The sequence below is a fragment of the Harpegnathos saltator genome, unplaced genomic scaffold (assembly GCF_003227715.2).
Source record: "Harpegnathos saltator strain DR-91 unplaced genomic scaffold, Hsal_v8.6 scaffold384, whole genome shotgun sequence".
NCBI lineage: Eukaryota > Metazoa > Arthropoda > Insecta > Hymenoptera > Formicidae > Harpegnathos > Harpegnathos saltator.
This window is the reverse complement of record NW_020230188.1, coordinates 9082-31085: the sequence shown is the minus strand read 5'-3', so window position 1 is coordinate 31085 and position 22004 is coordinate 9082. Positions and strand designations below refer to the sequence as shown.

General features: G+C 37.5%; 3 protein-coding genes across 5 annotated transcripts; 1 reads left to right on the top strand and 2 right to left on the bottom strand.

Annotated features, from left to right (window-relative positions):
- Positions 1-4701: 4701 nt before the first annotated feature.
- LOC105186087 (glutathione hydrolase 1 proenzyme) lies at positions 4702-16142 on the bottom strand. Of its 3 annotated transcripts, none has more exons than XM_011146060.3 (11): positions 16077-16142; positions 11940-12090; positions 11330-11454; positions 11093-11232; positions 10562-10794; positions 10288-10448; positions 9366-9589; positions 8083-8278; positions 7281-7446; positions 6505-6651; positions 4702-5815 (listed from the first exon to the last, which is right to left on the bottom strand). In XM_011146060.3, exons 1-11 carry the CDS (start codon positions 16082-16084, stop codon positions 5627-5629), a joined length of 1740 nt encoding a protein of 579 aa, XP_011144362.1. In that variant the 5' UTR covers positions 16085-16142; the 3' UTR covers positions 4702-5626. The 3 variants fall into 3 exon arrangements, with proteins under 3 accessions (XP_011144362.1, XP_025156589.1, XP_011144361.2); XM_025300804.1 differs by lacking the exon at positions 16077-16142 and adding an exon at positions 14620-14638; XM_011146059.3 differs by lacking the exon at positions 16077-16142 and adding an exon at positions 12442-12466.
- A 1100-nt stretch (positions 16143-17242) lies between these two features.
- Prosalpha4 (proteasome alpha4 subunit) lies at positions 17243-19341 on the top strand. The gene is made up of 6 exons (XM_011146057.3): positions 17243-17451; positions 17950-18076; positions 18163-18276; positions 18357-18490; positions 18732-18914; positions 19005-19341. Exons 1-6 carry the CDS (start codon positions 17350-17352, stop codon positions 19092-19094), a joined length of 750 nt encoding a protein of 249 aa, XP_011144359.1. The 5' UTR covers positions 17243-17349; the 3' UTR covers positions 19095-19341.
- On the bottom strand, positions 19186-20800 carry EMC5 (ER membrane protein complex subunit 5). The gene is made up of 3 exons (XM_011146063.3): positions 20380-20800; positions 20029-20081; positions 19186-19875 (listed from the first exon to the last, which is right to left on the bottom strand). The coding sequence occupies exons 1-3, from the start codon at positions 20459-20461 to the stop codon at positions 19678-19680; spliced, it is 333 nt and encodes a 110-aa protein (XP_011144365.1). The 5' UTR covers positions 20462-20800; the 3' UTR covers positions 19186-19677.
- Between the last annotated feature and the right edge of the window lie 1204 nt (positions 20801-22004).

Below are 22004 nucleotides of genomic sequence, written 5' to 3'. Positions count from 1 at the left end.
TTTTTTATCAACTTACGTTAAGCTTCTGAAAGGTTTAAATCACAGGTCTGACAAGGAAACAGACTCGCAATAATTCATAATTAAAACGTAAATAAGCGGAAACATTTTTTATCACTTTACGTCAAGCTTCTAAAAAATTCAATTTACATATTTCAATAGATTCGCAATTATTGATCATTAAAATGGACTACTCTAATAAAAAATAATTATCTTTGTATTTCTTTGTTACTGATTGTATAGAACTTATACATACAAAAATTCATACGCATAACGCGCAACTTTAAATAGATTGAATACTTGCTAATTATTTTTCGATGTTCTACCAAAATTTCGAGAAAATTTTAACACTTTCAAAATTAAATGACTGTTAAAATAAAGCTGTAATATACAAAGATACTCTAAAAAAACTTCTTCTATTAAAATTTTACAGCACTTTTTACAATATACGCATTATTGAGTAACCAAATCGTTAATATTAATATATAATTATATCTATTAATTTATATTAATTATTATATGTAGTTAATTAATATATATTAATATCTATTAATATATATATATATATATATATGTATATATATAATCCATAATTATATTATATAATATAAATTATAGCCAGTATTTTAAACTTAACAGTGTTGTTTTAAATTTTAAATAACGGGCTTTGTGAGAGATTAGCTAAATATAAGAGATAAAAAAGAGAGCTCAGCGAGTACGATAAATAACTCGACAATTTTGAACAACGGGCCAGAATTTTATGTTTACATCGGGACGCGGAATCGCGGCTCTTCATAATATTTGATTCTTTTTTTTATCTGCCTTCGTTTCGTTTACCTCGGCACAACGGCGAAACGGAAATGAAACGGACCACCATGGTCACAAGAACAAAGCACCGGAAATTAAGAATCTCTGTCCACCATCTCGTCCTTTTCCTTCTCCGTTTCTCTCGTTTTCATCTTCTCCCTCTCTCTGTCTATCTCCATCTCTTACTCTCTATCTAGTTTCGATTTCTTCTCGCAGATCAGGTCTCTTTATTTTTAACGACGAGAAATCACGATTAATGCTTGTAAAACGTACACTCTCAAAATTATTACAGCCACGTCGACATCATATCAGTCGATGTATCTCGTTGAAACTCGACGCACATACAAGATAAGAGGACTCAACGTACGTAAATCTATGTATAATGAAAATAATTATAATTATAATTAAAATTTTCAGTTGCGGCTAGAGGTACATTCATTTATTTTAATTATGCTTCATCGATCATGATATTATCATGGCAAATTATTCATAAATTATCATGTACATTGACTTTATAATATGCCCATTCTTGAAAAATTACGTTGCATGATATGCGATAATATCAAATATGTAAATTGTATTAGATTCTGCACTGCTTGACTAATAAAAAGCATTTTCAACTACGATGAAATAACGTTCTTGTATATTCTGTAGTACATGAAAATTGTTATGATTTATAATGTGTAGCGCATAATACGCACATTTCATGAAACTGATGTTATATTATATATTATATATTATATATATATATATATATGGAAGAAGAAAATCTCAGTTCGTGTAACTAAATAGAAGAATTAAATGAGATTTCGGCGACAAAATATGGTATCTCTGCTTGCTGTGACCGTTTGTCTGAATATCCAGCTGTGTTAAAATTCGGTTGAAATAATTAAAAATAATTGACTAAGCAGAATCTTCTTACAAGCATCTCTTTCTGCTTTTCCAACAGAATTTCCTATCTGATCCCTATACTTTGCAGACAACAAAAAATTTAAAAATTTAAGAATCAAAAAATGTAATTATACTGACAAGATTAGCTCCGTCTAAATCATGTATACTTGGATACAGCAAATATTATCATATAGGACCAACAGAACAATCAGAATGATGAGTCAGGATAGTTATGAAACTTTGCTCGACTCATTGTTGCATGACAATAAGCGCTCCCGTCTGTCTGTTGAGCAAAGTCAAATGTAGCAAATACGTGTTATTTTACATTGCGTAATTAATTCATTGACACGCAATTACTCATCTATCTGACTCAAGTTGTGATTCAAGGCATCTGTTCTCGACACGTATTAATTATTCAGATAAAAAGCTACTCTCGTATTTTTTATATTTTTTTATTATATTTTTTTCATAACTATGTTGAAGATAAATCGAGGAAAATCACGATAAAGTGAATATTTTATTGTGCTATATCTCTCTTCCACAATATGTTTTACTGTGTATACACAGTGGAGTTAATTTAAAGTTGTCGCAATTTTCATCAAATAAAAATATTGGGAATATAATAAAATACCAAATAAATTTTTAAAGAATGAATATTTTGAAGAAAACTTACTTAAAAGTCAGCCTACTTTATTTATTTCTCTTCCACAAATTTGCTCGATTGTAACGAGAAAATTGCGGATTATAAAACCGGTGCTTTATATTATATAAAATATTATAAAATATAAAGAACATTATATATTATTAACAAATAACAAATAACATAAATTCATATTGCGTCCATTATATTATTTCATAGTTATATTATAAATTCATTTATGAATAATAAATGAAATAAATGACTCCAGTCGGACTAAATCCTTTTTCGCTAATAAACACGGAAGGAGACGCGTATCGGCTTTAATACGCGGATGTTCTTAACGAAGGTCAAGTATATACTAACGGGAAAAGATATACACTCTATATTCACGATGTATAGTGAGTGCAATGGTTGCGGTAGAGATCCAAGAAGAATGTCAATTAGTATGACAGTGCAAGACCTTGAGGTGTAGAAGAGGAATCTTTCGAGCGATTCTCTTTATCGATCTGTATCGCTTTATCTCGTAAGTCTCGTTTGTTATTAATAGAATTTCATATTGTACATTAGTTAGTCTTCCTGTAATGTTGTAACTGTATTTTACCTAGAACATTTCGTTTCGTTTAGGACGATTATGACTTATATGTAGACTGCCAAGTTTCCGACGCATTTATTCGTATGCACGTGTCACAACACGTACATTATTACAAATGTGCAACTTCGCCAGATGATATGTGATTACGATTTGATCATTCGAAAATTGATATTGACTCGTGAACTAGAATTGCCTTCTAATTACCTCGATCTCATTTGTTATGTAACCTACTCGAGTTATTGCATATGAATTCGAATTAATGGATAAATTAGAATTTCAATCGCATTTTAATGGATCATCGAAGCGCACGAAGCGTAGTAACAAAAGCGAGAATAATGATTATAATAAAAACGTGAATAATATTGACATTTTTATTTCTACTTTATATTCCTACTTTTTATGATCAACTTAAAAATATAATTTGATTGGTCAAAGTTATTTTCATATTTATACATCAACCTATACATTCTTATATTTCTACGTATCCTAACATTATTGTAATTATATCTCTAAGAATTTAAAATATACACCAACATGCGAAAATTCCGTTTAAAAACTTTCAGGATAGATGATATAATGAGAAAGATGCTCTCAAGTATTGCTTGCTTGCTCACTCAAGGCTACATTCACACACTCAAGAATTATAATATACATATGCACGATTACCAATTGGCAATTGCCAAGCGACTATAACGGTCCTTGACGCGAAAGTGAAATATGTGTGAGACTCCTATAATTTTTTCGAATTGACCAAAGTATTCGTAAGCGTATTATACTATTATTGTATTAACATTGTCTTGACTATCATTGATATTATTCAGTTTATGTTGTTTTGTTCGGTTATTTTGTCACGAACAAAGTCCAAGAATTTTTGGAAAAAATTAACCTAAAGACTATTGACTCATATTTCAGCGTAAATACATACCATTTATCATATCGCGTTGCACATCACATTAAATACCATTTAGAGTACTTAAAATTACAATTTATGTTGTTCCTACTTTTTCAGCAGAAAATCAAAAAAAGTTTAACTAGAAATTTTTCCAGACAGTTTCATAATAATTTTCTCTTCTTTCTCTATAAAGGAATGTATAATCAGTTAAAGTAAAGTGCAGTAAAAATAAATAATAATCCTCTAAAAAAAAGGGTTAAATAATCTGTATACGTATAAGGGGAAATTTATATTAAAATTAATAAGATTTGCATACATGTAATAATAAGATTTATATACATGTAACATATAATTCCTCTAACTTTAAAAATGATGTGTTTATAATATTTTCCTCTTAATTGTAGACCTCCTCTTGAGGCCATATATGAGTAAAATACTCTAAAATTTAGATGATTCCGCTTATTCTGAAATTACTTTTTTTTGGGTGCAATTAAATGAAGCGCGAAAAGGCTAACACATTTAAATATCAATATTTATTCTAACGTAATATTGTAATTAGTTTTATTTTTTATAACAAGAAAGTATATCACATATAACAATAATGCACGGTATTGTCTCGCACGATTATGCACAATACTTGTTTCGTTATACGGACAGTTTAGTGTCCTACGTACGCTTCGTATGTCTTACGTTATCCAGCACAGGATCCTATTTTACTCGCTGCTGGTACGTATGATTTTATTCTGTTTCGCTCTAAGAAAGCTCTAAGATATTGCTCGCGTAAAGAATTCAGAAATGGTAAGTGTTAATTTATACTTGGCCGCACGTATAATTTGTTCTCGTGCATTTTAATTTAAAAAATGAAACATTGCGAAGTATGTACAAATGCGATGATCCGTGAGCGATAATAATCGAATGCACGCGAGCACGTACGACCGTAATCGTGTTAAGTATTTACAGCCAAATGAGAAACACAGACGTAAATTGTTACACTGTCCTTACGCGTCCATCGATACCATTGTACGCGCGTATCGTGGTTCAACGATAATTTAAATAGATAAATAGCTTTTTCTCGCGTTTCCGCAAATCGACGCAATGTACGTTACAGCATTCGGATGCGAACAATTCGTTTTGCACGTATGTATATAACTTATATACATACGAGCACGTATGTATATAAGTTTCACCTCGAAATATAATTGAAAGTTAAACTCGATATTTACATGTCACAAAAATTGTCTAATGTCGAATATTCCCCACGTGGACGACCTTGCAACTTTGAGAAGCACCTTTTTGTTTGTTACTCTCATAAACGTATAATATCTAAAGTGCGCCGAAAGGATGTGAAAAACTGAACAAGGACATACTTTTTATCAGCATTCTGTTTGTCTCTTGCCATAGGTATGTACTTTCCTCCACGTTTTGCAATTCCCTCATTCCTTCCTACCCACTCTACTGTTCTGTTTCCTCAGCCAACAAACGTTTTTCATCCCACTATGCGTCATTAGAAAAATACAGATTGGTGATCATATAATAGCCTTCTTTTAATGATCTGACGCATTTTGATTACGGAAGTTGTAAGGACCGCGCGCGCAGTCTCATACATCTATTGTTACTCTGCACTCTTTCTTCCTATTTCATGAAACGGGACGTATGGTAATAGAGATTCCATGCCGTGGAGAGTGAACGTGGGTGTAAAAAGGCTCAAAATTACTGGCAACAGTTTTCCGTCGCAGAGAGTTGCGGTAATACAAAGGAATCATCAGCGTTACAAAGTCGTTCGCGTAGAACGTCAAGAACGTAATTTCTAGAATCCCGCCGTTCTCCCTTGCCGGCGATAATCCGAGTTTGCAGTTATATATCCTTTTTCTCTGGATATAGCCGTGATCGCACTGCCAATTCCACTGAAAGTAGTAACGTTGTGCCCGACTTTCTTCAAGTAATCCAACGTAGCATCACAAAAATCGTGTTCGTTTTGCACCGTCATTGGCAATAGCTGCAATTTTTTTTTTTTGTTAATTACTCATAGGTCATAATCACTAAGGTCATGCAATATTTTTTTCCATGATACGTAGTAGATAAAATTGTTTTTAATTAGTTTAGCGCTATAATATTTTTTAATGCAAAATGCCCGATGGTAACATTGTCTTTGTCAGAAATTGAAACGTTTCTTCATTAATAGAGTTGTCCAGGTGTTGAATAACTTTCATGTTACGTCTAATTAAATAAGAAGAGGTTTTAGAAAATCTCGTTTTGAAAGAATGCAAAAAAAGTACAATTCTACGATATATTAATATTAACCTCAACAAATATGCTACCGAAATTTATTAGACACAATTTTTATTTTTGGATTTTCTTTTTAAAACAATTCCTAGCTATATACTTATAAGAATTGATATTTCATAATTTCTACTACTCCTCAAAGCTGTTTTAAAAGATGAATAAAGAATTTATTTATCTTTTTAATAGAATAAATCAATCCGCGTTCATTAATACCACGATGATATACTGGAAGAGTTAATGAGTTTTGAATATCATTTTCTTTATTACCTTATTACCTATGAATACTTCGTAGAATTATTTAAAGAGCAATGCAAAGGTCAATTTTTATTATGTATTAGTAATGCCGTAATATTACCGTCGATTTCTTGCTCGTTCTAACAGTTATATCGCTTGTGTACTTACTTGATGATGAAGTCGGTGAGCGTCAATCGCCTCCTTTATGTTGTAACTGTTGAAAAGGTTCAGAATCATACCAATCGCGACACCACTTGTGATTTTCGTGCCACCAGCCGCACCTATCACTAATCGCACATTGTTGTTTCCGTCGAGCTGAAAGAGATCGCATAATTGATTTCAATCGTTCTAAATCAGCACCTTGAGATTTTTCCGCATTTTCCCTCGAAATTGTTCGCGTATCCGCACGAGTATCTCTGTTTAACTCTGGCGTGTCTATCGAGATTTCCGAGTTTTATCACGAACTCGAATTTATTCCTATATAGCGTGCAACTGCATTGTCCGGTGTAACTTCCTATACCTCTCATTCCACCTAATTCAAATTACCTTAATAAATGTAGTCACACGATTTGTCTACAATCTCGTATCATAATGTATCATTTCCAGTTATATGCGCGTCTAAAAATAGCAAGGTTTCTTTTGTGTGGAGAACTTTGGCACGACGCGGAAAGTTGCCACGATGATCGCGTGCATTACGAATTGCAATTACAGTATAATTGAGCCGAGCGATTCTCGGAATCGATGGGCACGCATTGTCACCATTACGCGGTTCGTTAATCACAAAGTCTCGTAACGATTTAATTTTATGAGCCTCTTCGTGACACATCCGGCGTATTATTTATTTCTTTATGTTCTCGCGTTGTTCTTCGAGTTCCTTCCACGAGATATCTTCCCGGTAGATCTATTAACGTTTATGTTACCGCAGTAGATATAGATGGCCTTACCACAACAGTCGGGCACATCGAGCTCAATGGCCGTTTGCCGGGTCGGATGAAATTCGCCGGCGACGGCGGGAGTCCGAAGCCGTTGGTTATATTGGGCGAGCTGAAGTCGTCCATCTCATCGTTGAATATTATACCAGTGGTATTCGAGCGTATCATCGCGCCGAACCTGATAAATAAAGATGCCACGTGGAGAAGCGAGACGTAACGCGTTATTCCGCGGGATTCGCCCGCGTAAGATTTCTCCGAGAGCCACCCGAATCGTTCCATTTTTCGAGTGGATACGAACGATACTTTCGACGGTGGAGCAATATCGAGTATCTTGGAAGCTCGGCGATGCGATTGTATCTCTTTTTCCGAATTTCCAATGCGCGCGAATCGAATAAACCGCGGCGTGGACGTAAAGTGCGGTTAGCGCGAAATATCGAGGAAGAAAGCGGCTCGGCTAATTCTCTGCGTTAAAATTAAAACAAAGTCGTACATTTATTACCACGGCGACGTCTCCGCTCGAGGACGAAGTTATTTTTATGCGAAATTGCGCAGAATTACGCACGTAATAGCGAGTATACCGTTTTGCTTGTTTGTGCAACGTAATCTTCTTATCAGCGTATAAGCTCACAATTATCCTTTAATTTGCTTTGTAATTAAATACAATTAAATGTGTTCAAGTACCTCAATTGTCTCAATTATAATTAAATACAATTAAATACGTTCAATTTGTTCAATTGTCTCACGTTGTGCTTGCAAGTCATTTATCGCGTATGTCTTTGATTTAATTCTTATTACTCATGAATTAATTACTTACACTTGATTAATGGTCGATGTAACGGAAACGGCAGAACCATCGGGAGCAAGGACGGAAATATGAGCGGTGCCTGAATCCTCTATTCCTTCAGTAACAGCACCGTAATCTTTCGGATCTTGGCTCGTGGAGTAATCACTTATTCTTTCCCGTATCATATCCGCGTAATCGTTTGACGTTAAATTTGCGACCACCTCATCTGCAACGGAATGGTACTATTGTATTTAAGTATCCATGATTGACTTGTGCATTCTCTTTGAATAAAATGCCATTTTCTTGAAACGAGTGGAAATTTATTCAAACTAATCACTTAAAAACATCACTTAGAATTAGGAGAAAGAGAGAGAGAGAGAGAGAGAGAGAGAGAGAGAGTAAATGTTTTATTCAAACTTAGAGTAGATTTTTTATTCATACGAATGAATATGAATATTTCATTCTATTAAAATGAAATTGACCCAAAAACAGTGGAGTCACACATCAGATTTGCTCTTCAATTCCAAATAAAAATATTCACTCAACGATTAAAAATAAAAATATTCACTCTACATGAATGAAAAGATCATCAAGATTTCGAATGAGTTCGGTGGTTATCTCGCTTTCGAGTGAAATTTTACTCGAAGAGCTTAGAAAATATAATAATCGCGAAGAAACTCGCATGATCGTTTCGTATAACACGTTTCGTTGCTTAAACAAAACACGTTGCGTTACGTTACGTCAAGACACATATTACGGTGCATCACATCACGTCACTTATATGACCGGTTATCAGTTGCGACGTTTAACGCTGCGATTCGCAGAAAGGAGAAAACGCAAATCGAACCGTTATGAAGAGAAAAAAATATGGCGAATGTAGATGGAACTATTTGCTATCGTCTTTCTCTTTGTCTGCTCGTTAGTCATCGTTAACGACCGATGTAGCGACCGATATTTGAGTAGCGTCACGGCACGAAGAAGGTCACCATGTGTAAAAAAGCGCGAGATCAGAGCGATATGTTTTTCATCTAAGTAAATATATCATCTTGCTATCTTCAATATTATATAGTATACAGTCGTGTCATTTCGAATGAGACTCGACGATGACTATCGAATAAATCGTTATCGCTAATATTGGCGATGATTATCTCCAGTCTTCCGGTATTTATCTCACGAAATTGTTTAGTCATAGCCGTACCGTTATAGGCTCGAAATTTATCTCGTATTTCGAATTTCAAGATAGATCGTATCGAATCACGCACGCTGTAAAACATCCGGCGTCATTAATTACACGCACATGTAAATAATCTCACCTATGTCATCGACGAATTCAGGATCTCCCAGTTCAGTTCTTCTTGCGTAAGCCCACTTAAAAGTTTCCACTATACGTTGCCACAGTACGTGTTCATTACTTACCGGTATCAACCGGTGAAGGACATTCACTATGAACGTTAAAATTGCGCCTGAACCTGGCGGCGGGGCGCTATAAATCGTCAGATTGCCTATTTTCAGCGCGACCGGCTGCCTCCACCTGGCTCTGCGAATAATTCGCGACGTTATCAAGCTATATCTAGCATCTCGCTGATCCTATTTCCCGCGTTATCTCTTCGAAATTTCGCGATTGATATCGGAACAACCTTATCACTTCGGAAGTTTGCGTTTTAGAATAGAAAAGTTATCGATAAAGGAACCCGCGACGCTGTTAAAAGTTCACTTCACCACAAGCCGGATAGTCTTTAAGTTTGATAATAATGCGATGATATCAGTGGTGCGTATCAAAAGCATCTATTGTTGTCGTTTTTATCAGACAGTGGCGGCTGATAATGATGAACCCCGCTTTATGATTTCGATCGATAAAATGATATTTGTACAATGAATTAATCCTTTGCGTTTGACATGCGTTCTTCACTTCGGTGTTGGAAATACAACGAACCGCGACGACAATGTATAAAAGCGATCACTTTTGATAATGGCGCTCCGCGATTGTACGGTTGATTGTTTCGGGATCACTCGGAGATTATCACGTAATACCTTTTTCATTAATATTATCTGCAACATGTCATCTTATCTGCGACTGCCTTTTTTCTCTTTCTGTGTACTTCAGCGAACTTTCAACTGCGCACAATAAGTCGTAAATGTATCGCAATTTATCTTCCCAAGAATAAGAAAAGAACCTCGCGATTTTTACGCACTGGTGAATTAGAGATATCGAAACTCGCGCGAAGAAATGCTCACTTGTAGATCTGAAAATCCTTCTTCGTAATTATCCCTTTGAACCTCGTTATTTCCTCGACCAACTCGTCAGCAATAGTGCCGTTGTAAAATATATTAGGACCTTCTAGGGCTAACAGTTTTAGTGTTTTCGCCAGTTTCGGTCGTTTTATCCTGTCTCCTGCCTGTGAACATTATTTTCCCCCTTTTGCTCTTTCTTCCGTGAGGAATTTGTTAAACGAAACCGAGCTTTGTTGTATTATACACGGTTTCAAACATGAAACTAGATTGTACTCACAACCCACGGTTCGTTGGTGGCAGGATCGATGAGTATTTCCCTTAAAGTACTCTCCTCCTTTATCATGGGTCCCTTTTCACGTAGATAGGCGGCGAGATAATCGTTTACGCGAGATCCCTTTTTACACAATTCGATCGCGGGCTCGAATAACTCAGACCATTTCAATCTGCCGTACTTTTGATGCGCCTCCCAATAACCCATGACCTCACCTGGAACCGCGACCGCCAAGCCACCTGTCGAACACCGCGTGAATCAGCAAGCAAGCGATATACTTAGGTGTCTCCAAATTATTTATATATCATCGTGACCTAATTTCAAGAGCGACAAAAGCCGATTTATGTGCAGTGAATGAGATAATTTGTACGTTATTAAAATGTTTCTTATCGATATCGTGATACACGAAGTATGTTGGAGAGCGGGTAAAAATGCTCGCAATTAAATATCTCGCGAGCACTCAAAAATATCAGAGTTACACGTCACTCTGACAGTCCAGAGAATATCGATGAAATTTATCGGGAGAAGAAATCTTACCATACATAGCTAGCTCGGCATTGCCGTCAAACATGTTCTCTTTCGCGGCCGATGGCGCGGCCTCCCTCGCGTCCAAAAAGTCCGCCTTCTCGTTCTTCGCGTCCCAAATCGTCATGAGAAATCCACCGCCCAAGCCCATACTGCAGGAACAGATGCGTGTAATTTAGTTTGCAAACCACACACACCACTCTCAAATCTTACCGAAGCTTCTCGCGCTAAAAGGAGTAAAGTGTATACCTGTGCAGGGACGCGATGCCTTCGCAGAGGAGCGCTGCTATTGCCGCGTCCACTGCTGAACCGCTCTTAGCTAACATATTGGCGCCGATCGCCGCACATTCCTGACCATTTGTCGTCACCGCACCCTGCTCAACATTTTCATGGACGTGAGAAACTCTCGAGCATCAAATACACCGCCATTTCTCTTTGTAATTAATAAAATAGCGCGAACTCATCGTGGAAAAACGCGACGAATATACTCGAGTAGAGTAAGTTACGGCTATTAACCGGACAGTTATCTGACAATGAAATATCTCGAATCAGTGTAACGTCATTCCCATTCTCCAGAAACCAGAAAATTATCAGCTAAAAATTGAAATTAATTAAATTAAACCATCTTGACGCACAAAGAATCAGACCTTCAAATCTTTGATTATTCGTAAACGTCATACAAGAAATATCAATCTAAAAATTTAAATTGCCGTGTGAAAATGATACACGAATATGAATCTGTAATTAATTATGCTCTCAGTCAAAAAGCACAAATGATTTACGACTGTGAATATTGGCTTGAATCAATCATTATTCTTCTTCTTTCTCATATAAAGTGATCGATTGATGGAGACGTTACCTTCTTGTAATAACTGAGTTCCGAGGAACTCTCGAACCTCGGACCGCACTCGAATCCCGAAGTGTGCGTAACGAGGACCACCATGATCGCTATGAGAATGCCCAGAAGCGTGACCGCACTCACTCCCAGCATGACGAATTTTTTCCTCACACTATATGAAACACACGTAAAAATGCGAAAGATTAACAGTCGAACAGCCCAAACCATATTCACGAGGAATCAACGAATTCACTCGATCCGGGCTTGCCGCGATAGACTCGATTTCGCGGAAAGAATTCGTTTGTCGAGTTTCGAACTCGCTCTCAACGACCCTGATTACCGGTAATCATGACGTAACGTCACGCATACTGACGCGTCACACTGACATACTTGCGAAATGAAATCAAATGTCCTAGAAAGCTACACGTAGCGCAAAAACGGAGCTGGTTATCACTTAATAGATAACGAACGCATCTATTTAAATAATAATTCATCCCATTTGCCGAAACAACTTTTTCTGTACCTTGCCCGGTCACTCGGACTCTGCGTGATATTCAGCGTGCCAAGATTTTCATACACATACATTTTCTTCTCCGGTTAACTGCGGATCGGTTTAAAATCCGGTTATGCGAGAGCGTAAACCAAACGACGTGCGCGATTAAATCGATTTGCGAATATTAAAGCGAGATGAGGGACATTTTCTTCTGTTTTGACTGGAAAGAAAATACAGCGTATGCGAGACCAAGAGAAACTTCATTAACGTAGGATGTTCCTCGTCGATGAGAGGGGTCAACACTCCGCTACGGAGTATCCGCGCGAGTTAAGAATCGGTAAATTTGGCGCATGTTTGTCGGCACATCGGTTACGCGGCCGTGACTACGCTCCAATGACTCGCCATGACCGCATTTATATACCTTTAGCGTCGCAGCAGCGGAGATTCGTCAACGTCCCGGCGAAGAACGCGAGTAATAAGTCAGCGCGCGCGCGAAAGAATATAATTCCGCGTAATCCATTAACGTTCATTTCCCGACGCGAATTAATTTCACGCGTTGGCGTGCGAGCCTCGAGCGCGAGAAATTATCAATCAAACGGCGAAACCGCTATCGTGCGAAATGAACATATCGCGCTAAAGGTTAATATTGCGGCAGATAACACGACATCAATTAGCGCATGGGCTAAAGCCGGTGAATGGCGGTGCGAAGTTCAAGCAGGTAAACGTTAAATATTCGGAAGCCGATTCGCAGCCGATAAGGTATTCGCCGTTATCCAAGGCGATTATCTATTTCTCCGAAAAGAAATATCATTGCTCGCGACGCAATCGTCGTCGCCTTTAGCGCGCGCCTCCAGCAGCATCGTTGATTCGAGAGAACGTGTGGTCCAATTATCATCGTGCGATCACAGATTCACACGCACACGGCCCGTTTGCCGTGTAATTCGCTGAGATTGCGCGACACGTTGGGACTTCATTCAACAACGCGTTCAGCATGAACCAGCACGATCACCGTTGTATCGCACTTTCGTTTCAAGGCAAGGCCTAATATACGTCAGCATATTTCAGTATACTTCAATGTGTGCCGCCCCGACACGTGGCGAAGTAAGCGGGAAGTGTAAAGCAAAAGATTACACAGCAAGGAAAAGATGTACTTCTGCGCAAACAATCGGTTTCGGCAAGACGCTCGGGCTAATTTACGGGCTACGTCGCACGAAATGATTGATTTTCTCTCGCTGGGTGCGCGTTTTTCTCATATGTGTGTATGTGTGTGTGTGAGTGCATAATTGGGCGCAACAATCGATATAACGACGCGAGCGTATTTTTAAAGACACTTTATTTCCCCGTCAGTCACCGTGTTAATGTACAGTAAAGATAGAGGACCGACGGGGAGGAAGCGGCAGGACCCGCATGTATCATGCAGATAAACGTGGAAGTGAATATATCGATCTTATCAGCTACGAAATTTTGTCGCTTGTCGAATGTCTCCCTCTTTATCGCTTTTAGCTCTCAGATGATTATCGAACGACCGATAATTATCGGTATAAGTGAAGTTTGGATTAAGCATGAATTATACGAGAATTATTATTTTGGGCGACTAGTTGAGGATGAATCGCGCGGTGCCTCTCTCTTGTGCACGACATTAACGAAGTTTCCGCGAAGATAAGTCTGAAAGGAACGTGCTAATGTCTCCTCACAGGTCGAAACAATACGCGTAGAATCGCTTTTTTGCGAATTATCGAGCGTACACAAATGACTTTTACGTCGGAGAGCTCACGTACACGTTTGTGAGTGCATTTACTAGTCGCAACATTGTAATTTCGTACATTCATGCCTCATTTTCTTAGTCACCGGTTTCAATGCAGATAAAAAATAATTGAAATTGTACATCGCGCAAGTCGACTCGTTGCGCTCTCAAACAGTATTCAACCGATGATATAAAATGTAAACTGCGACAAAATAACGGAAAAACATTGGAAATTCTCTTCCATTAAAAGCAAAATCTAGGCCTTTTCGGGCCTTCGACTTTCTTGCGGTCCCGCATTTTTTACGGATAAAGTAAACCTTATCCGTACGTGAACTAAAACGTTCACAAAGGGATGAAAACGAATCTGCAGAGAAGAATCTGCAAAGCATTGCTAGGATCTGAAAACCATAGTAGCTAGCGATCTCTTCGTGAGAAAAAGTAATTGTTAAGGAAAATTCACAAACCTCTTAACAAGTTTCAGCAGAACCATTTTTGCACGGCACGAAAATGCACCGAATAATTTTACATGCACAAATAAATTATATATGTATGTTTATCTGTAACGACGGTGGTCAGTTCAGCGATTTTGCAATTGTAATGCAAAACGTCACTCGCGCGCGGGGACGAGCGCTTAAGTGCCGCCGCACGAAATACGTAGTTTCGCGCGCAATACCGGCCGAAGCGCAGTTCGAAGTCAAAATAAATGCCGCTTTCGAGAACGCCCCGGAACACATTTCTTCATCTCGACTATTTTGTTTCAAACGTTAACACGATAACTGCGTTCACCGCCTCTGTCGCCGCTGCTGGGTGCGCGCACTGCGATGATTATTGCGTTCCACGCGCAATTGCGGCACACGGCAAATTAATTGCACGTGATTGCGCTATTGCTAATTGCACCACAAGTCGATCTCATCCCCCTTGTTCCGCCGCGGAGAAACTGCCGCGTCCCTTCGTCCATTCGCTCGAGAAGAAAAAAAAACGAAAGGCGGTCGCGACGTGACGTGGGAGTTTTAAATGTTGAAGAGAAGGAAACCAAAAATCATATCATTCATCCTCACTCGCGATCTCTCGTAATTCGTTTGATTTACGAGCACTCTGGCGTCACTTGTGAATCCCTTGGTACAGATATAATTATAAACGAGAACATTATTCGGCATCTTATCTATGAGCTAATCGACAAATAACAGAAGAGAGAGAGAGAGAGAGAGAGAGAGAGAGAGAGAAATTGGAGCACATTTTTTACGGCGACGACGAGACTAATGCTCGTTAAATATTGACAGCTCCTTAATCACAATGTTTGGAGGCAGAAACAGAGAGAGATGTGTCTTTATTGCTTTTAAGTTCATTACGGTGGCAAATACCTGAATATTTATCACGCGTATTCGTCGCGCCTAGGCCACGTGTAGCCGCAATTAACACCGACTGCCGTGATTCTTGTTTATCGCGCCATTACGATCGTTTACTCTCGTCTGAATCCCTCTCGCGCGCAGTGTTTGTTTGCGAATGCATTATTCGACAGCATATTGACGACGTACAATCGACAAGCGAAACTCGTTAAACACATCTCACGAGATCGCATAAGTGGATATGTAGCATTTGCATTGATTCGGACGTTTGGACGAATTGCCGGAGGGCGAGGGTCGCAGAAGAAGAGAAAGGAGGAAAGAAATGACAGCGTTCGTCTTCGACGATCACGTGCGGAAAGACGATTTTGCAACCGACCGTGTCTCTTTACGTGTACACGCCTCTCTCTGAGCATGACCGCTCACGAGAATTACTCTTGCGAATAAAACAGCTCGCGAGATGAATCGGAAGAAAACGACAGAAATAGAGGGAAATTACGCAAATTCGTGACACCAGCCAGGTGCTTTTACCCGTTACCTGAGAATATGTTAAACAATAAAAAAGAAAGTATACGGACCCGATCATGTTGCAGAGGAAAACGTGACACGTAGAGCCGTGACAGAGCGAACAGCTTGACTAAACCTCTAAGCCGATCGTTTCTCTTATAAGAGCGGCAATATCGTTTCTATCTATTCGTCCCCTCCCACGTTCGCGCTCGAGTATAACCGGAAGCCAAAACGGACGTGCTTTTGTTTAAGTGCGTCGCGTCTCTCGTCATTAACGCTCGAGGTATCTTATCGCCGGTAGAAGTGCCGAAATTGATATCGTTCAATTTATCTTATCGATAACAAAAAACTGATAACTTTATTAAAAGTGAATGTTCGACGACGAAACGCGATACACGCAATAGCGCATCGCAGTTACAACACGTGTTATGAATGTCCCACGGTACACTGTTGCGTCTTTTTTCCGCTGTTCTTGCGTCAAGCGTTTCCTCTCCCGCTGAATAAATAAACTATCATTTTTAGCGAGCGACGTTATCAAGGAACGAGACTCCATTTGGCGGCCGGTATGCGGCGAGTTGCGCGCCGAATGAACTTAAATAAACCTACGAGAGAGAGAGAAAGCGCGAAGTTCTTTTCCTCCGTTATATAATTCGATGATCAGTGGAACTACTTCCGGGCGTGAAGAAACGCTTGTTGGGAATTGCTACCTATTTGAATTTCGTAGGAATCAGAATAATGGAGTTCCTCCGCGATGGATTTCCCCACGAATGCCGCATGAGATTATGTCAAATGTCATGCAGCGGAGAAAACCGCAGGGAAGTACAGAAACGCGAGTAATCTTTTGTATGAATTCCTACAGCAATACGGTATATCCGCAGTGCATAATTTATCATAAATCATATTTATGGCTGAATATCATGTGTGATGTTCGATGACGTATAATGTTTACCCAAAAGAGACAAAACGGCTGACATAATTCACACATTATACAATATCAGACTCGTTCCTTTTAGTCATTACACGTGCTACATTTTGCATATTAAAAATAAGATAATTATGTAATTGAATATCAGGAGAGAAAAAAAATCGAAAAAGGAAAGATTGTAGAATGAAACGGAGGCGATTGTCAAGCGATCGAAAAGAAAGGAACTCTAATGAAATTGGAGAATGTGTAATATCGCTTCATGGAAATCCGTCCAGGTGACATTCGGAATCTAGGGAAATGCGTTGTCATGTTCATGTCCGCGCGCCGGAACGAAGCGGTGCAGTTGCAAACTGCTTGGGAAACGGCGGAGTCATTCGGAGTTTTCAGCGAAATCGTGCAAATTTTTGACAACCGACGCGATGACGGCGAGATACGACAGGGCGATCACGGTATTTTCACCGGACGGCCATCTGCTCCAAGTGGAATATGCTCAAGAGGCTGTGAAAAAGGGTTCGACAGCGGTACTTTCAGAAGTTTGATATAACCTCCTAACTCTTCCTTGGTAGTCGCTCTGTCTGCCTTTTAAAGATTCTCGTTCATGTGTTAATCCAAAATCACTTGAATACTGTACTGTAATAGATTTTGTTTTCTTCCGAGCCGTTTTATTCATTTGATCTGAGTATGATATTGCGATTTTTTTTAGCTAGGTTAGGGTTGCCAGTTTATATCAACATACTCTAATATCATTCATAAAAAAATTCAGAGGAATTCGATTTTGGAAGAAGGGCATTGAAAAGTTTCAATTAAGTTATTTCACGGAAGCTGCATTAATGACAGAAATTATCATGTTTATCTTATATTGTTTATTTGCAAACATAATATATATCCCTTTTCTTCGTATCACTCTTAAACCAAAAAAGAATTACATCAAAGTTATATATATATATAATTACAGCTGCATAGACTTTTTGGTAAAATTGTATTTATCCTGTCGATGAGTTGTATCTGGTCTGATACAGGTTGGTGTACGTGGGGCTGATGTAGTAGTTTTAGGTGTGGAGAAAAAGTCAGTGGCTAAATTGCAAGAAGAGCGCACAGTACGCAAAATATGTCTCCTGGATGATCATGTAGTTATGGCCTTTGCAGGTGCGGTATATAAAATTAATACTGAAATAAATGTTGATCTTGTATATAATTATAAGACAAAATAATTATTGACTATTTTGGAGTAGGTTTGACTGCTGATGCAAGAGTGTTAATCAATCGTGCGCAAATTGAATGTCAGAGTCACAAATTAACTGTAGAAGATCCTGTTACCTTGGAATATATAACAAGGTATATTGCAGGTATGTGTAATCACAAATCAAATTTAAATTTAAAATATTTTAAAATAACTGTACCAATTTCACATATATACTATTTACAGGCTTAAAACAGAAATATACACAAAGTAACGGCCGTAGACCTTTTGGAATCTCCTGCCTCCTAGCTGGATTTGATTACGATGGTGTGCCACATCTATATCAAACAGAACCATCAGGAATATATTACGAGTGGAAGGTAACATTGATAAAATTGATTTCTAGGTCTATTTAATCCTTCATATATCATTAAGATTTATTTGATCAGGATCCAATTTAATTTATTCTTTCTTAAAATATTTTAAAAAACCAAAGATTTCTTTTTTTAATAGATAATTCCTTTCATCTTGAAATTACTATATATTATAGTATACTAAGAGCTAATTATAACTGATTACAACTATTTAATAATCGAATTTATTGATTTATTTCCTTTAAAGGCAAATGCGACGGGTCGCAGTGCCAAAACTGTACACGAATTCTTGGAAAAGTATTACACTATGGAAGAGGTGTCGACAGAAAAGGGCTCTATAAAATTAGCAATTAGAGCATTACTTGAAGTAGTTCAATCTGGACAGAAGAATTTGGAAATAGCAGTGATGCGACGCGGAGAGCCGTTACAGGTATATATTTGTAGTTTACAATTATAAATTGCAAAGTTTTCTTGATAAAAAATACCGATTTATTTTAATGTATAATTTTTTATTATATAGATGTTAGATACAGACACTATAGGCGAATACGTGACGGAGATCGAAAAGGAGAAAGAAGCAGAAGCTGAAAAGAAAAAACAGAAAAAGTGATGTGTCATGATACATGTCTATTAATATTAATTTTTTCGTAAAATAAAAATGCTACAGTTAGATAAAGGACAGAGAAATGAAACTCGACGAAATTGCGAAACTTTTTTATTCGTACTATTTACTGTCACAATTGTGTGAAATGTGTATGCAAAACCACTCGTCGTGTTTGAGATCTCGTAATTTGAATTAATTACAGAGGAAGATCAATTTGGTGTCACTTGTTTTTAGCAATAAATCATTAATTGAATTTCATGCCTGTATATATACACACATAGCTGTTTCAGTTTTAACATTTTCAATTACTCTTTTTATATTTTTACATCCCTCTGAAAGTGTGTTGCTCTAGACACAACACATTTCATTCTACTCACAATGAATATTTAATGAATTAACTGAACACAATAGGAATTTGGTTGCAGATTTGTACACAAATATACTTATATGTATTTAAAATCATTATATATTTTATATTACTGTTGTCCTGATTATCTACTAAGTTGAAGGACATAATTTAAATGAATATAAATAAATTTATATATCTAATATTTTCTCAATAATTTGGTACAAAGAAGTGCCATTTTATTCACAGTCCTGAGACTATATATTCCGGTGAGAGAGATCTTCCACGATGATTGAATACTTGAAAAGATGGCAGATTTCGTAGTGTCTCCCAAGATTTATTTTCCAAGTCAACAACTGCCCGAATTTCTTTGAAATCACCAGCTATGTACATGACACCGTACATGACAATAAACAAACTGGCTATACCTTGAATTAAGATCTGTAACAATATAAAATTATATAGTCTCAGCAATATTCTATATGAAAAGTATTCCGAGAACATCTTGTTTCCTCAAGTTCTGAAATAACATGCATTAACTATATTAATTTTAAACTTTTTACATAAATAGTAGTATGAAAAACTGTAACTTACATCAATTGGCAAAGTAGTAAACTCTTGTTCAGTGATTCGCAAATACGAACGATCTGCAAGCACAAAATTTTTTCATAAGGTGGTCTATTTACTTTTATCATTCTGTCCGCTTTATATTTTCATCCCTTTTTCCTCAACAAACTAATCATACATATTTTACTTAAAATTTATATATATATATCGTTTTAAATAACATATTTCATTTTATAACTACAGGGAATGCAATGTGCGCTGAAATGAACGCATTGGTAACTTCATCGCAAAACCAATAATCAACATTATTTTCTAACCTAAACAAAACATAGTATCAAGTGCGGACGATAACAATGAGATACAAAAGTGAATACTCACGTTGCGCCGCAGAATAAGCCGCGTGTAATATAGACGTAAATCCTATAAACGTTATTAATTTATGCATAGCCGTAGCGGGCATGTTGATGACTAATATCACAGATCACTACACATCGAAATTTCGTAGTGTCGATTAATGAATAATCATTGATCACTGTTCGTGACCAACGTGTGCACGTAATTTCCTTAGACAAAACAATTTAGACAACGTCTAGATTAAGTTTTTACTTTTCCAGTATAGATAGAAACAAAATTCTATCAAGCTCGCTTTTGTGTCATACTATCGAAGAATACAAAATTTACCCGTCATCGAGTCGCACTATTTAAAAAGCAAGAATGAATCTGACTTGTCGTTGAATTATATCACTACGTCCTCAACTCTTTATCGGAAACAGTGAAGGTTCATAGCGGAGACTTTGGAACGATTTTCCGTTAGTTCCTAAATCTCCACTACGAGTCGCCACAGTCTTCAACAAAGATGCGTAGTACGACTCAACGATAACTCATCCGAATTTAGCCGAACTAGCCGAGACATAGAGCGGATTAAGATAAATATAAAATTCCCGTCATCATAAAAATTGCTCGCCTAGCACCGGCAATAGTTGCTAGCTGTATTATCATGAGCGTAGCTGAAGCAATTGGTATTATCAGAGATGAACGTGAGAGTGGCCAACACGGTGTTTTCGACGACACCGACTTTCCGCACTGGGAAAGGGCGCCATCTACATCCATTTTGAGAGGCGAACTACGATGCTACATCCACTTTCAGGTTTCGGCGGTAAAACCTATATGTGGTGGCAGTCCGTGCTATAACCATAATAGCGTACTTGATAAGTATGGTCTCGCACATTGTTACGCGTTTATAACATGAATTAACATGTTAACATGTGCAAAAAAAAGAATTGACATTGTGTATGATTAATATCATGAAGATCATACGAAGTGTCTGGTGATTAGCTGCCAACCCGAAGTGTGAAGATAGATTGGGTTCAGACAAACATAAAAGTCCCATACCATTTTGCGAGATTCGCAATAATTATCGAGTTATTAATGACAGAAATCTGAGGAGTAAAAGCGCGCCGACATAGATGATTCGAAAAGCGTTGTAGCTGCTTGGGGCAGCGATCATGAATCTTTTCCCTAGCGTGAACTAATAAAAAGTGAAAGACTTTTGTGAATCAGTGAAAAATGAAAAATTTTATATGAATTTGTGAAAATCGAAACATTTCACACGACAATTGAGTCGTTCAACATGGCAGTTGCGCGTTCTGGATAATTCAATGAATACCAAAGAAATGATCAAAATAATAACGTCCGTGTAGTCCGAAGGATATTATGTGACATGCAAAATCCGTTTGATATAATATCCAAAGAAAATGTTTCAAAATATGTATGTACAGGTAATATAAACCTTATGCACCGACGAGATATACTACAAAAACTGATGGCCTTACGGGATTTAGCGTACCAGGGAAATTTCCCTAGTGAGGCACCCGGGCGAAAGAGACCGTCTCGCATTTAGCGCAGTAAAATTTAATGGAAACTAATACTTTTCAATCCTTTTCTTCGAATCAAAAAGATTCAGAATTCAGACATATTCAAAATGTCAATACTTTTTAATACGT

What these genes read in the sequence shown, in the direction of transcription:
- EMC5 (XM_011146063.3), bottom strand. Translation starts at nt 20,461, where the DNA reads ATGCCCGCTACGGCTATGCATAAATTAATAACGTTTATAGGATTTACG. An exon ending in GGCTTATTCTGCGGCGCAAC is followed by an intron (nt 20,082 to 20,379) that starts GTGAGTATTCAC and finishes TTGTGCTTGCAG; the next exon opens with ATCGTTCGTATTTGCGAATC. An exon ending in TTACTACTTTGCCAATTGAT is followed by an intron (nt 19,876 to 20,028) that starts GTAAGTTACAGT and finishes ATATTGTTACAG; the next exon opens with ATCTTAATTCAAGGTATAGC.
- Prosalpha4 (XM_011146057.3), top strand. Translation starts at nt 17,350, where the DNA reads ATGACGGCGAGATACGACAGGGCGATCACGGTATTTTCACCGGACGGC. An exon ending in GAATATATTACGAGTGGAAG is followed by an intron (nt 18,491 to 18,731) that starts GTAACATTGATA and finishes TTTCCTTTAAAG; the next exon opens with GCAAATGCGACGGGTCGCAG. An exon ending in GACGCGGAGAGCCGTTACAG is followed by an intron (nt 18,915 to 19,004) that starts GTATATATTTGT and finishes TTTATTATATAG; the next exon opens with ATGTTAGATACAGACACTAT.
- LOC105186087 (XM_011146060.3), bottom strand. An exon ending in GGCATCGCGTCCCTGCACAG is followed by an intron (nt 11,233 to 11,329) that starts GTATACACTTTA and finishes CTGTTCCTGCAG; the next exon opens with TATGGGCTTGGGCGGTGGAT. An exon ending in AAGGATTTTCAGATCTACAA is followed by an intron (nt 9,590 to 10,287) that starts GTGAGCATTTCT and finishes AATTATTCGCAG; the next exon opens with AGCCAGGTGGAGGCAGCCGG.